The sequence below is a fragment of the Nerophis ophidion genome, linkage group LG24, assembly GCF_033978795.1.
Source record: "Nerophis ophidion isolate RoL-2023_Sa linkage group LG24, RoL_Noph_v1.0, whole genome shotgun sequence".
Lineage (NCBI taxonomy): Eukaryota > Metazoa > Chordata > Actinopteri > Syngnathiformes > Syngnathidae > Nerophis > Nerophis ophidion.
Genome location: NC_084634.1, coordinates 22,942,694 through 22,958,849, shown reverse-complemented (window position 1 = coordinate 22,958,849; position 16,156 = coordinate 22,942,694). Strand labels below are relative to the sequence as shown.

Sequence of the window (16,156 nt, the reverse complement as noted above, 5' to 3'; positions counted from 1 at the left end):
CAAATAATCATTAAGTTAGATTTTAATTGCAGCAACACATTGCAAAAAAGTTGGCACAGGGGCATTTTTACCACTGTGTTACATGGCCTTTCCTTTTAACAACACTCTGTAAATGTTTGGGAACTGAGGAGACACATTTTTGAAGCTTTTCGGGTGGAATTCTTTCCCATTCTTGCTTGATGTACAGCTTAAGTTGTTCAATAGTCCGGGGTCTCCGTTGTGGTATTTTAGGCTTTATAATGCGCCACGCATTTTCAATGGGAGACAGGTCTGGACTACAGGCAGGCCAGTCGAGTACCCGCACTCTTTTACTATGAAGCAACGCTGTTGTAACACGTGGCTTGGCATTTTCTTGCTAAAATAAGCAGGGGCGTCCATGAAAACGTTGCTTGGATGGCAACACGTTGCTCCAAAACCTGTATGTACCTTTCAGCATTAATGGTGCGTTCACAGATGTGTAAGTTACCCATGCCTTGGGCACTAATACACCCCCATTCCATCACAGATGCTGGCTTTTCAACTTTGCGCCTATAACAGTCCGGATGGTTCTTTGCCTCTTTGTTCTGGAGGACACCACGTCCACATTTTCCAAAACAATTTAAAATGTGGACTCGTCAGACCACAGAATACTTTTCCACTTTGCATCAGTCCTTCTTAGATGAGCTCCCGCAGTGTTTCTGGGTGTTGTTGATAAATGGCTTTGGCTTTGCATAGTGAAGTTTTAACTTGCACTTACTGTACAGATGTAGCGACCAACTGTAGTTACTGGCAGTGGTTTTCTGAAGTGTTCCTGAGCCCATGTGGCAATATCCTTTACACACTGATGTCACTTTTTGATGCAGTACCGCCTGAGGGATCCAAGGTCCATAATATCATTGCTTACGTGCAGTGATTTCTCCTGATTCTCTGAACCTTTTGATAATAATACGGACTGTAGATAGTAAAATCCCTAAATTCCTTGCAATAGCTTGTTGAGAAATGTTGTTCTAAAACCGTTGGACATTTTGCTCACGCATATGTTCACAAAGTGGTGACCCTCGCCCCATCTCTGTTTGTGAATGACTGAGCATTTCATGGAAGCTGCTTTTATACCCAATCATGGCACCCACCCGTTCCCAATTATAATGCCTGTTCACCTGTGGGATGTTCCAAATAAGTGTTTGATGAGCATTCCTCAACTTTCTCAGTCTTTTTGGGTTTTGTAAAACTGAACATAATAGCAAATGTGTATTTATTTAACAGAGTATCTTGGAATGAGTAAACACATTATTTATAGGGTTAAGTTTGCACCTGACTCAGGCCCAAGTCATCCAGAAGCTGCTGGTCCCGCTCATCATCCCCTCCAGTGTGGACAAACAGCTGCTCTAAAGGCACCGCAGCCTGCAGCACCACTCTCACCTAGAGCATCACATTAAAAAAGGTTTATTTATGGAATTTTGGTAAAAACACTTTAAAACTCAGGGTTAAGTTGTCGCAATCTAACTCAACCCTAACATTTACTGTGCACACTTACTCTAAGGATCCACAAGGGACTTGCTCACAAAAGTGTCATAAGCCACAAATGAATTATTATAATTTTTAATTTCATCGCTTGAAATCTTTAAAAAACTTTGTTTTATGGCCCCCTGCGAGTAAAAGGGAATAAGCGGTAGGAAATGGATGGATGGTTTTATGGCCTTTTGGTCAAAATTTAAGTTTTCTTGCTCTGTTGCAGTCAGTCCCAAACGAGAACGTTACTCTCATATTATTTCATCATAGAAGTCCCGCAAGATTAGAGTGGCCATATTTTGTAGCGGAGCTCCAAACAACTGATTTGTGAATTTTCAACCGGACATCGACCGATTCATACTAAATATTGATCAATCCAGAGGCTTGCTAAACGATGTATTAATATCTTTAAAATTAAAACAGATTTTTTGATTCGTATTTCTATTAATTTTTACCACTCAAATATACAGTATGTACAATATACATATAAACATATGTATAAACATATGTATATATATATATATATATATATATATATATATATATATATATATATATATATATATATATATATATACATACATGTACACATTTATACATAGATATATATGTACATATATACATATACATACAGTGGGGCAAAAAAGTATTTAGTCAGCCACCGATTGAGCAAGTTCTCCCACATTAAATGTTGACAGAGGTCTGTAATTTTCATCATAGGTACACTTCAACTGTGAGAGACAGAATTTGAAAAAAAAAATCCAGGAATTCACATTGTAGGAATTAAAAAAAAATAATTTGTAAATTATGGTGAAAAATAAGTATTTGGTCAAACATTCAAAGCTCTCACTGATGGAAGGAGGTTTTGCTCAAAATCTCACGATACGTGGCCCCATTCATTCTTTCCTTAACACGGATCAATCGTCCTGTCCCCTTAGCAGAAAAACATGATGTTTCCACCCCCATGCTTCACAGTAGGTATGATGTTCTTGGGTATTTTTCTTCCTCCAAACACGACGAGTTGAGTTGATACCAAAAAGTTCTATTTTGGTTTCATCTGACCACATGACATTCACCCAATCCTCTGCTGTATCATCCATGTATCCATTTTGGTATCAACTCAACTCGTCGTGTTTGGAGGAAGAAGAATACTGAGTTGCATCCCAAGAACACCACACCTACTGTGAAACATGGGGGTGGAAACATCCTGCTTAGGGGCTGTTTTTCTGCTAAGGGGACAGGACGATTGATCCGTGTTAAGGAAAGAATGAATGGGGCCATGTCTCGTGAGATTTTGAGCCAAAAACTCCTTCCATCAGGGAGAACTTTGAATGGTTGACCAAATACTTATTTTCCACCATAATTTACAAATCATTTCTTTAAAATTCCTACAATGGGAATTCCTGGATTTTCTTTTCACATTCTGTCTCTCACAGTTGAAGTGTACCTATGATGAAAATTACAGACCTCTGTCATAATTTTAAGTGGGAGAACTTGCACAATCAGTGGCTGACTAAACACTTTTTTGCCCCACTGTATATATATATATATATGTATATATATATATATATATATATTTCAACTCTGTTGAAAATGAGATATTTTTCATCTTATATGTTAATCATGACTGGCTTAACTATTGAGAAAACTGTTGTATTCATTTTTGCCACAATTACAATATCAGAACCGTAAGTGAACAAATATGTTAATAATGTTACGTCTGCGGGGGCGCATACCTGCGCTGGTAGCGTTCCTTCCAATGCAGGAGTAGCGTGGAGGTAAGATGAAGTCTCTTTAATAAATTAAAGGCAGGACAAAAATACTAAACTAAGAATACTAGCAAAAGTGGAGCTAAAAAGAGCACAAAAGGTCACCAAGGGTTAAAAACGAGGAATGCTAGTGTGTACCACCAAATCACTACAGCGAGGAGGAAAAACAGGAGAACGTAAATGTTGCCTATAGCGAACATTGACCCAGCAACTATTGCTGGGTGATGGGAAACTATAAAGGGAAGTGATTTATATATATATATGCACGCATATATATATATATACATATGTGTGTGTGTATGTGTGGGTGTAGGCGGCGGGGTTTGCTGCTAGCGGGGGTGTATAAAATAGTCAGGATGTGTCATGAATACAAGGATTATGGGTATTTGTTGTGTTGCGTTTATGTTGTGTTACTGTGAGGAAGTTCTCCCGAAATGTGTTTGTCAATCTTGTTTGGTGTGGCTTCACAGCATGGCGCATATTACTAAGAGTGTTAAAATTGTTTGTATCACAACCATTAGTGTCACCCAGTATGCCTTGTTGCTGCGGAAGCCACACACAACATGATGCTGGACTGACAAGCAGATTGTACATGCTATAAAGGGCGACAAAGCCAATGGCTCAAAGCACGCCCTAATATTTATTATCTGGGTGACTAACGGGAGTCATTCAGGAGAATAATAGCGTATCTTATTATCTTCATCGCTTTATGTCATGGGTCTTAAATGGCACTTTGAATGGCAAAGGATACTGATCACAGAACCATGCATATCAAATATTTCCAGATGGTTCAACCGCCACCCGCCCGAATCTAATTAAAATCAATTTTTTCGTCATGTCAACCACGCGACCCGCGGTTTATCTGCGGGTGAGACCGCAAACCACGCATCTCTAGTGTACATATATATATATATATATATATTCCCCATTAGACTGCTTGTTTTAATGTCCTTTTTTGCCATTAGAAAAAATACCTTTCTGTAACCGCTGGCCCTATGAGATCTGATGAAATTATTCTATATTTGGTTCTAAATTGATCTGCAGTGCCTCCCAGAGGACAACATTGAAATTGCATAAGACGTCATCAAAGAGGTCAAACGGGCTGATTTGGTGGAGAATTATAGAAAGTGAGCAGCTCAACTGGATACCTTTTTATCGTAGAAGTTGTCGATGAGGGTGGTGAAGCGCCTCACTTGGTCCTTCATGGCCAGCGTCAGCACGGGGACGTGTCTAATGAACACCGTGTCAAAGAGCCGCGCCATCTCCAGGTAATCGCTGGCACCAAGGGACTAAACATGAAAAAATAAATAAATAAAATAGTTTGCTGGACGAACACTCAAAAGACACAATGCATGCTGGGACGTGTATATCTGACCTATTATGCCAGCAGCCTCAAATCATTCAAGGATTTCATTATTTTATCTGTTTTTTAATGTTTACTTTGAGCATGCACAGCAATGCACTACAAACTACTCCTTTTCGAACATGTTGAAAAGAGAAATTGGAAATTGTGATGTATCATGTTGTATGCTTGCATGTTCGAAATAAACTTAAACTCAACTCAAACACGCTTTTTGACATGGAGTCATTCAGATTGAGATAGAATACGCACACACGAGGACACACACTTTGGTGTGTAAAGTAGAAATGAGCTGGGAGTAGGGGTGTGGGAAAAAATCGATTCGAATATGAATCGAACCGTATAGGTTGTGCGATTCAGAATCAATTCTCATTTTTTAAAAAATTGATTTAAAATTTTCTTTTTTAATTGTATTTTATTATTATTTTTAATCGATCCAACAAAACAATACACAGCAATACCATAAAAATGCAATCCAATTCCAAAACCAAACCTGACCCAGCAACTGCAATAAACAGAGCAATTGAGAGAAAGACACAAACAACACAGAACAAACCAAAAGTAGTGAAACAAAAATGAACATTATCAACAACAGTATCAATATTAGTTATAATTTCAGCAAAGCAGTGATTAAAAATTCCTCATTGACATTATCATTAGATATTTATAAATTAAAAAAAAGAACAGTGGCTTACACTTGCATAGCATCTCATAAGCTTGACAACACACTGTGTCCAATATTTTCACAAAGATAAAATAAGTCATATTTTTGGTTCGTTTAATAGTTGAAACAAATTTAAATTATTGCAATCAGTTGATAAAACATTGTCCTTTACAATTATAAAAGCTTTTAAAAAAAAAAATCTGCTACTCTGCTTGCATGTCAGCAGACTGGGGTAGATCCTGCTGAAATCCTATGTATTGAATGAATACAGAATCCTTTTAAATCGGGGAAAAAAATCGTTTTTGAATCGAGAATCGAATGTAATCGGAAAAAAATCAATATATTAGCAAATCGTGACCCCAAGAATCGATATTGAACCGAATCGTGGGACACCCAAAGATTCGCAGCCCTGGCTGAGACTAATACGAATCACATCATTATTGGTAGTACGATTATGTTATTATGAGTGCATCACCTTGTCATTAAAAGTCCCTGTTTCTAATTATAATCCAGGGGTTCTTGAACCCACTACAGTTATGGGCAAAAGTGAAACTATCTCCTTTGCTGCCACAGATGGATGTTTTATTCTGGTTTTACCTTTCTTTGTTCCTAAATGCCGGTGCTGTGTGTGCGAGCGTCATTTGATGACCTTCAAGACCATTTTACATGTTTGATAAGAGGGTAAAGGTCAGGGGTGTCCAAACTTTTTTGCCTTGGGCCAAAAACAATTTGGCGACTGCATGTAAAGTATGTACATATTATATTAATACAGTGGATATCTAATTAATACAATTGGATATTAAAAGTATGTGAAAGTTTGACTCCTACCTTCTTGTCTACCTGACGACATTCTTAAAAGTTTTGTAACCAATCAGAAATATCAAGCAGCTAAAATGCGGCAAACATGGATAAGTGTTGAGAGAGTGTTTTTTTTTTTTTTTACAGGTTTCCCATAAAAGATAGATAGTACTTTATTGATTCCTTCAGGAAAATTAGAACATAATGCCCACTAATGGATTTAAATGTAATTTACACACGTGTGAACGCACCATTAATGCTGAAAGGTACATACAGGTTTTGGAACAACATATGTTGCCATTCAAGCAACGTTATCATGGACGCCCCTGCTTATTTCGGCAAGACAATGCCAAGCCACGTGTTACAACAGCGTGGCTCATAGTAAAAGAGTGCGGGTACTAGACTTAAATGGGCAAAATCTTGAAATGTTTTATGGTATTTGGACATTTTTCTTAACACAGGCTTCGTACACCTTTTCCATGGCCAAATTCAAGCATTTTGATTAATTGATTGATTGAAACTTTTATTAGTAGATTGCACAGTACAGTACATATTCCGTACAATTAACCACTAAATGGTAACACCCGAATAAGTTTTTCATCTTGTTTGAGTCGGGGTCCATGTTAATCAATTCATGGTACAAATAAGCACTTTTTTAAGGACAATCAATTATCCAGTTTTTCCAGTACCCTTAAAAAGGCGAAAACCAGTGTGAATCAACCCACAGCCTTGCTGTTTGAGGTCACCAAATGTTGTCTGTACGTAAAATAGGGAACATCTGCTGAAACCTAAGCCTAACATTGAAGCAGCAGTTATCATTAACTGAATGGGGCATAGAAAATGAAGCAGTGTTTCTGTAGATTATTCAATGTCATTGGTGTTTGCAAACGTTGGTTACTTGTTTGTTTGTATCATCATCATTCATGTATACATCATTCCTTACAAGAAATAACATCAATTAGTATTGTTTACTTGTTTGTTTGTATCATAATTCTTACATACATCATGTTAATTGAAACGACAACCTCCCGGCATGATGGACCGATGCACCAATGTCCTCTTGGGGGCGACACAGAGACGTATATGCATGAGAACAACCTAATGCAGGCCTGGGCAATTAAAGTTAAAGTACCAATGATTGTCACACACACACTAGTTGTGGTGAAATTTGTCCTCTGCATTCGACCCATCCCCTTGATCACTCCCTGGGAAGTGAGGGGAGGCGTGGGCAGCAGCGGTGCCGCGCCCGGGAATCATTTATGGTGATTTAACCCCCAATTCCAACCCTTGATGCTGAGTGCCAAGCAGGGAGGTAATGGGTCCCATTTTTACAGTCTTTGGTTGGACTCGGAGTCCGTTCTGCAAAAAGGTAATTCCTAGAAGCACACAGCTAATGGACAGGGACCCGCACTTAAAATATTCATCATCATGCAATGGGTCCCATTTTTACAGTCTTCTGTATGGCTCGGCCGGGGTCCCATTTTTATAGTCTTTCGTATGACTCGGCCGAGGTTTGAACTCACAACCTACCGATCTCAGGGCGGACACTCTAACCACTAGGCCACTGAGTAGGTTATTTTGACTCGTGTCAAAAACGTTATGACGGACCGCCTTAAAAAACATAATGAAATTTTACATTTTTCTATGAAAGCTAAAACACTAAATATTGACAAAATATAAACCACAGCCCCTTTCGATCAACACATTTTACAATCAAGTGAAATGCAACAAACAGTGAAATATAAACACCAATGGTACAAAATAAACCCACCTACAATGGGATACATCAGAAACATCACTAAGCTATAGAACTTTGTTGAGAAAATCTCCTTCTGCGTCTGTGGAAACGCTCCCCACCCACACTGCTTGGTGCCTCGCCTAAGCTGCTGTGACTTTCATTACCAAAGTAACTAATTAGATGACCATAGTAACTAATTAAATTACCATAGTAACTGGTATAACATCCATAAGCGCATATTCCAACCATTGAAAAACTTTGTATAGTTCAAGACTTACGGTCGTTATAAAACATCACTGCACATCATGATGGCAGCTACACTTTCCATCTTAAAGATCTAAAAAAAAATTATTTGGGAATGTCCGGCGGGCGAGATTGAAAAGCTCAACGGGCCGCATGTGGACCCCGGGCCGTAATTTGCCCAGATCTGACCTAATGTAAGGGCTAGTGCAAAGCCAACAGATCAAGCGTGTAGCTTTCATTTTTAAGGAAACTTATTTTATTTTTTTTCCATTTTATAATTCGCCTATGGAGTCAGACTGCTGAGAAATATGATGAACATTTCCAAACATTTACAAGCACTTCACGCAAAATTCAAGCATTTTTCCAATCTTGAAAACACAACATTAAAATCCAAGCATTTTCAAGGTTTTTAAGCACCCGTACGAACCCTGATAATATCTACAAGGTTCAGGGAGCAGGTTGTCTTAGGTGTGACCAGGTCTGTTGACCTTTATGTTAGTTGGAATTATAATTCTTTTTTTTATTTATTTTTTGCACCATGACTCGGGATGGTTGTTTGAATTGTGTCATTTAAGTAAATGCTGTGCTATTACTTCAAAGTATTTTCACTTCCGCAAGATGGCAGCATACATTCAGAGACCGCCTGGTGTTTGATTTAGTTGAAAACACTCCCTGATGCGATGCTTTGTTGGACTCATGAGTTTCGCGGGCCAAATCCGTAATGTAAGTAACCTTTATAATAAAATTTTCATGACTATATTTATTAACATTCATGACTATCTTATATATTTAAATGACACAAACAATTCTCTGTAAATTCTTGAATAATTACAAATTGTCCAGAAAACTATATTGCATCAAAATTCTAGTTCTTTTCCAACCTAAATAATTCGTCACATTATCATTATTATGATTTTGATATTATTAGTGCATCCCCTGTCTTTAAACCCTAGCGACGCCTCTGTTTATAACTTTCATCAAGTTACAGTTATGGGCAAAAACTTTCTCCTTTGTTGCCACAGATGGATGTATTCTTACATTTTTACCAGTCAGTACTGGTGTGTGTGCTTCAAGGTGAGCCTTGATTGACATTTGATATTTTTGTCATGGTGTGTAGGAAGTCAGACATGCTTTATTTGATTTGAGTAACCTTATTACCATATTTAGTATAGTTATTTTAATTATAACATATATCTAAATGACCAAAAAACAATCTTTAAACTCTGCAAACGTTCTTTTAAAGTCTCCGCTGTAAGTTCTTGAATAAACAAAAAAAAAAGTGTCCAAAAATCTTACTGCATCAAATTCAAGTTATTTTGTACAATTAAAAAGGTTTTTCCATAGCACCACAATGCAAAAATAATACTTTTTCTTCACCATATGGGTTGAAAAGAAAATACCACCAGTGAAACCACTAGGGGGCTGTAAATACCTTTACTGCAGTAGACAACTTCATCAAAACACACCACTTGTAGGACAGGCATGGTATCTGTAAAGCTGATGTTTAAAGTGGCATTTAAAGGTAGGGTGGAATATACATTATTACATGGAGCTTATTATGAGGATACAGTTGGAAAAAAAAAAAAAAATATATATATATATATACATATTTATATATACATACATACACACACACACACATATATATATATATATATATATATATATATATATATATATATATATATATGAATGCATATTATTTTCAAAGTATAATTATCTGTGGGAAAATATGTAATATTACAAATAAATAATTATGTAAAAAATATATTATACAAAGTAAAAAAAAATATAAAAAAAGCATTTGAACAATAAATACATTATCCTTAACAGACAGAATTCTGGGAATTCCTGGAATTTTTTTCAACCTGGAAAATGGTAGTTTGGTTTTTTTAAGATGAGTGGAGTGTGTGGATGGTGGAACGGATCAAATCAGTTGAGAAATGTTGGGATTGTGCAAGTTCGCAAAATGGCTATTTTAAAAGTATAATTATTTGGGGGGAAATATTTAACATTGTATAAAAATAAATATGAAAAAATATATATTACAAAACATATATTTTTTAAAAGGATAATTAAAAGCATTCGTACAATAAATACTTCACCCCTAATAGACAGTTGGCAATTTAAGCACAGACTAATATACATAATATGCATCAATGTATATTAATGTATTTATGTTCTATCTTTTGCTTACATGCATGCAACGAAGTAAAAGATGACATTTGGGTAAAATCACTCACTCGACCACACAGCTCATGGAAAGTGCAGTCTGCAATGGAGCCACAGGTCTTCTCCAGCGTCACTTCTCTTCCCAGAACACTGAGCACCTGAGGACCTGTAACTATGGAAACACACCCCAACCATGACCATCCATCACGCTGTCAATCAAATGCATCATAACCAAAAGATAATTTTATTGCCACGATATTATTATTAAATAAGAAATGACTGCATGACTTAAAAAAAAAAAGCTGCTTTTTCTTAAAAATGTTGGCTTTTTAAAACAGACAAAGCAAACGAGAGGACAATAATGCAAAAAAAAATAAAAATATTATAAATTACAGTTTTCAGAAATACTCATAATTGCCACGGATAAAAATCTGCAAATAAAAATCGATCAAACAACGTCTAAAATTATATTATATTTATCCATGAAAATATGGAGAAGCTGCTGATGGTGTGTTTGACAGAAAAGCAGCTGGAATAAGATACTGTAGAAGCCCACTCTCTAAGGTCAAAACTGTAAATACGAGTTTACAAAAGTTTGGTTGACTAGACTTTTTTTTTTCTACACATTTTTTTTTATTCCCCCTGCAATATGTCCACAAATTTTAACATCTGTGAATACACGTCAACATTGATCCAACACACTGCAGTGTAGATAACACATGGCCTACTCACTGTACCCTGCAGGTTTCAAATGAAAACATGAAGATTTTTGCATTTAGATATCAATTAGCCAGCAAGCGATTTGCGGCACACGCTGCCATCTAGCAATTAGTGCACCAGTTGTGTGTTGGTTGTGAGCAAGCGATTTGTGGCACACGCTGCCATCTAGCCATTAGTGCACCAGTTGTGTGTTGGTTGTGAGCAAGCGATTTGCGGCACACGCTGCCATCTAGCAATTAGTGCACCAGTTGCCCGCTAGCGATTAGTGTGTTGGTTGTGAGCAAGCGATTAGCGTACTAGTTGCCAGCTAGCTAGTAACAGTGTTGTACAGTGTTATTTGAATATCTTAGAATATGTACAATAACAATATTCCTTTAGAACAGGTTTGTCAAACTTGTTTTCATTGAGGGCACATAATTGCCCTCAGAGGGCCGATTTTAACAATGAGTAATAAATGAATATACATTTATATATGTATAAATATATATATATATATATATATATATATATATATATATATATATATATATATAACATATATATAAACATATAATACATTAACAATATTTTTTTTTACATAAGCTTCAAAAATAAATAAAATTTTACTTTAAAAACTGGCAGCTCAGTCACCAGAATTTTACAGTAAAAGCAGTTGTTTTTTTAACAGCATATAAAAAAAATGGAATCAATGGAATGGACTGGAAAAACAAGCTGTGAATTTCAAGCATCAGAGCAGCCTTTTTTTTTAACTGTAAAACATTGTTTTATTTCGTTTGTTTCTTAATGTTTTAGTGGGAAAAAAACAGTACCAAAGTTGATTTTACGGTAAAAAAACTCAGTCGGCGGAACTTAACCGTAAAATCTATTGATAATTTTACGGTGTACAATTTGATTGATCATTTGTTTTGAAAGCATTGGTCTAGCAGATATTTAAGTACATTATTTATCTTTATTTTAACAAAAATATTTTTGGACTACATGATGATATTTTGATTTTGATAATATTGAATTTTAAAATATATGCAATGGCATGCAGTAAATTATTTTTAATGTCAAAAGGGAAATAAATATATTTAGTGAGGAGGTATTAAGCATTTTATTAACGCATGTTATTTCCAGGCTTTCGCGGGCCACATTAAATAATGTAACGGGCCAGATTTGGCCCTCGGCACATAAATTAATTTTTAAATTTAAAATACAATCAAAAAATGTGGATCAAAATTTTAAAAAAAATTCCTCACCTAAAACACTTTGTAGCTTAAGAGCATTATAACAATACATAAAAACAAAACAAAACATAAATGAGGAACAAGCAGTGGAAAATGTAAGAAGAAAATGTATACAAAAAGTATTGGCAAAACGAGACAAAAATGAGTATGCAATAAAGATGTAAACACACTTTACATTTATGCTTGAACTACTTTAGAATGAGCCAGAAAAGTGAATAAATGAATACATTAATTAATAAATAATCATAAACTATTAAAATATACAAATAAAATAAAAAGTAAATTTAACTCATATTTTCTACTCCAGTTGCCAGCCATGTGACGTTGCAGAAAAAAACAACAACATTCACTTAAAAGTGCTGTTCAAAAGACTCAAATCGTTTGAGAATGTCTCATTCCTACCACTTAAAGGGGAACATTATCACCAGACCTATGTAAGCATCAATATATACCTTGATGTTGCAGAAAAAAGACCATATGTCTTTTCAACCAATTTCCAAACTCTAAAAGGGTGAATTTGGCGATTTAAACGCCTTTCAATTGTTCGCTGTCGGAGCGATGACCTTTCACCCGTGACGTTACAATGGGAAGCAATCCGCCATTTTCTCAAACACATTACACACACAAGTCAAATCAGCTATGTTATTTTCCGTTTTTTCGACTGTTTTCCGTAACCTGGAGACATCATGCCTCGTCGGTGTGTTGTCGGAGGGTGTAACAAAACGATCAGAGACGGATTCAAGTTGACTTACGTGGAGTGTGCATCGATTAGCACGGCATGCTAATCGATGCTACGACAGAGATGGCACAGAGATGTGTGGATATCCTGCGACACTCAAAGCAGATGCATTTCCAATGATAAAGTCAACAAAATCACAAAGGTGAGTTTCGTTGATATTATTGACTCATGTGCTAATCAGACATATTTGGTCGCGACATGACTGCCAGCTAATTGATGCTAACATGCTATTTAGGCTAGGCTAGCTGTATGTACATTTGTAGCTAAATTTGCATCCAGCGTTTCCCTCCATCCACATTTAATGCCAAACAAACATTTACCAATTGACGGATTTAAGTTGCTCCAGTGGTCAAAAGATCAATCGTTGGTTAGAAGGCGATCGCTGAATAGCTTCAATTGCAATTCGCTCAATAGCTTCAGTTTGTTTGTATTGGCATCACTATGTGACGTCACAGGAAAATGGACGGGTGGATTTACAGATAGCGAAAATCAGGCACTTTAAAGCCTTTTTTCGGGATATTCCATGATGGGTAAAATTTTGAAAAAAACTTTGAAAAATAAAATAAGCCACTGGGAACTGATTTTTATTGGTTTTATCCCTTTTGAAATTGTGATAATGTTCCCCTTTAAAGTACATCCAGTATCACAATAGATGTGACTCTTCTTGTCTCAAGCAATCTTCATAATAATCATGTTGTTATTTAAAGCAAAATTAAATCATGATCAGAACAAACTGTTGCATAAAAGGATAAACAGTCAATTCTAGTTTCCGATGTTGTTATTTAAAGCAAAATTAAATCATAATCAGAACAAACTGTTGCATAAAAGGATAAACAGTCAATTCCAGTTTCCTTACGGCTCTTTTGTGAAAAGGCCAGCTCTTCAAACATTGCGTCCAAGACTGTGTTTGCGTCAGGCTCTCCTGTCCTACGCACGCACGCACACACACACACACACACACACACACACACACACACACACACACACACACACACACACACACACACACACACACACACACACACACACACACACACACACACACACACACACACACACACACACACACACACACACACACACACACACACACACACACACACACTCACACACACACACACACACACACACACACACACACACACACACACACACAGGGCAATAAACAGGTAATGGAATATGAAATTAATAACGCTGAAGTGGCCACATCAAACATGAGGAGCAGAGTGGAAGAGAAGGGGTACTTAGCTTTTTTACGCCGTGAGGGGGAAAAACTACACGATGTTGGACTGGAGCATTAGCCAATGAAAGCGCGGTAAAATGAGATGTTTGCGCGGTGGTGTCATTAAAGAGCGTGTGCTGCCCTGTTTATTTACATACACCGAAAAGGCGAGAGTGCTTGAGTATTGCAGAGAAAACAAGCTTTAAAGCTGTGCCATTTTGTCACATTTTATCCACCTTTGTTTCTCTCTTTGAATACATTAAAAGCAGCAAGCTAGTTATTTATGGACGTATGGCAGATGGAAATTAACATCTGATTTTTTCCAGACATGGAAAATGAAACAATCAAAAAAGAGTATTTGGGTCTTACAGGTAATAGAGTTTCCCTCCCGTGGTCTTGTGCTGCATCCTGTAGTCCACCCCGGAGTCCAGGCAGACGGTGTGGCAGCTCTCCTGAACATAAACAACATATTTTAAACTTAACTAGAATTTGCAATTCTGGTAGGAATTGCGCATGAACTGGAATGCTTGAATGTCCAGGCTGAGTGGAGTTTGTGAATCTTTGAACGTTTCGAATGGGATGAGATATGTGGGATTTGTATATTGCCCATTCATTTCCAATATAGGGGAATTCCTTGTATAAACTTTTGGTATAAACTCATCCCGTCGTGTTTGGAGAAAGAAGACTACTGAGTTGCATCCCAAGAACACCATAACTACTGTGAAGCATGGAGGTGGAAACATCATGCTTTGGGGCTGTTTTTCTGCTAAGGGGAGAGGACGATTGATCTGTGTTAAGGAAAGAATGAATGGGGCCATGTATCGTGAGATTTTGAGCCAAAACCTCCTTCCATCAGTGAGAGCTTTGAATGGTTGACCAAATACTTATTTTCCACCATAATTTACAAATAAATTCTTTAAAATTCCTACAATGTGAATTCCTGGATTTTTTTTTCCACATTTTGTCTCTCACAGTTGAAGTGTACCTATGATGAAAATTACAGACCTCTGTCATCATTTTAAGTGGGAGAACTTGCACAATCGGTGGCTGACTAAATACTTTTTTGCCCCACTGTATCTAGTCTTGTGCGGCCAATATACATACACGTATTATTTTCTTCGACAATTTGGTGGGGGTGGCTTCAATACCGGAGCGTTCAATAACCCGGAAAGTATGGTGCATTTCAAAAGGACAAAATGCTCTATAAAGTTATCTTTTGTGACCTTTTTGTCAAAAATAAAATGGACTTTTGCAGCATCAACAGAGAGCTGAACTTGCGTGATCCATTCTTCCTGCAGCTATTCAGAGTTGGAGAGCCTGTAATGCGGGGTTCAAACTTTTGCATACGGTGTAAAATGTCAACAGGATTCATGTCAGAGAGGACAGCGCAAACTGTAATCATCATCTGCGCCATTCTTCAGGAGGAAAGAAAGGGAACGGCGTATCATCCCATCAATGCCATCAGGCGACTTGCTGAGTATTCAAAGACAGCTCGTTGCAAATTATAAAATCAGTGAATTTCCGCCACTGCCCTCCTTAAGCTGGCGGATAATTAGCAATCATAAAGCAAGGAGACGAAAATACTCCATTCTTCTACGCTGTCAACTTTTTATCAGCGTGTCCGCTCACACAAATGGAGTTCCCACTCAGAGCCAATTGGCGAAATCAGGCTTAATAACACCCTGACAAAGTCGCCCTCCCCCTCGCACAAAAGGGAGGTGTCATTTCATCAACCTACTCCGACCCCACCGATGGCTAAATAGTCCCTGGAAAAAAGGTGTAAAAAAAACTCCCAAAAACCTTCAATCACAGCCACATTATTAGATTGAGTTTGTCTTTTAGGAATGAGCACAGAAAACAGAGAGGGAAGGCGAAGACGGAACAGGAACACAATGAGTGATGATGATTCCATAGGTTATTTATAACCAGGTGTAGGTCATAATATTTGATTACCAATCTTGAGGGGTTTGTCGAATAATCACTCCTCCAAGATTAAATCCGCCAAAACGCCTAC

The 16,156-nt window shown here is 37.1% G+C and overlaps 1 protein-coding gene across 1 annotated transcript in view; it reads right to left on the bottom strand.

Annotated features, from left to right (window-relative positions):
- afg1lb (AFG1 like ATPase b) overlaps positions 1-16,156 on the bottom strand; it is a 117,055-nt gene that overhangs the window by 3,108 nt on the left and 97,791 nt on the right. Inside the window, exons 8-12 of the mRNA XM_061885668.1 lie at positions 14,512-14,594; positions 13,777-13,847; positions 10,304-10,404; positions 4,406-4,546; positions 1,291-1,398 (exon numbers count right to left, since the gene is read on the bottom strand). Coding sequence (XP_061741652.1) covers positions 1,291-1,398; positions 4,406-4,546; positions 10,304-10,404; positions 13,777-13,847; positions 14,512-14,594 — 504 coding nt within the window. The remainder of the gene's footprint in view (positions 1-1,290; positions 1,399-4,405; positions 4,547-10,303; positions 10,405-13,776; positions 13,848-14,511; positions 14,595-16,156) is intronic.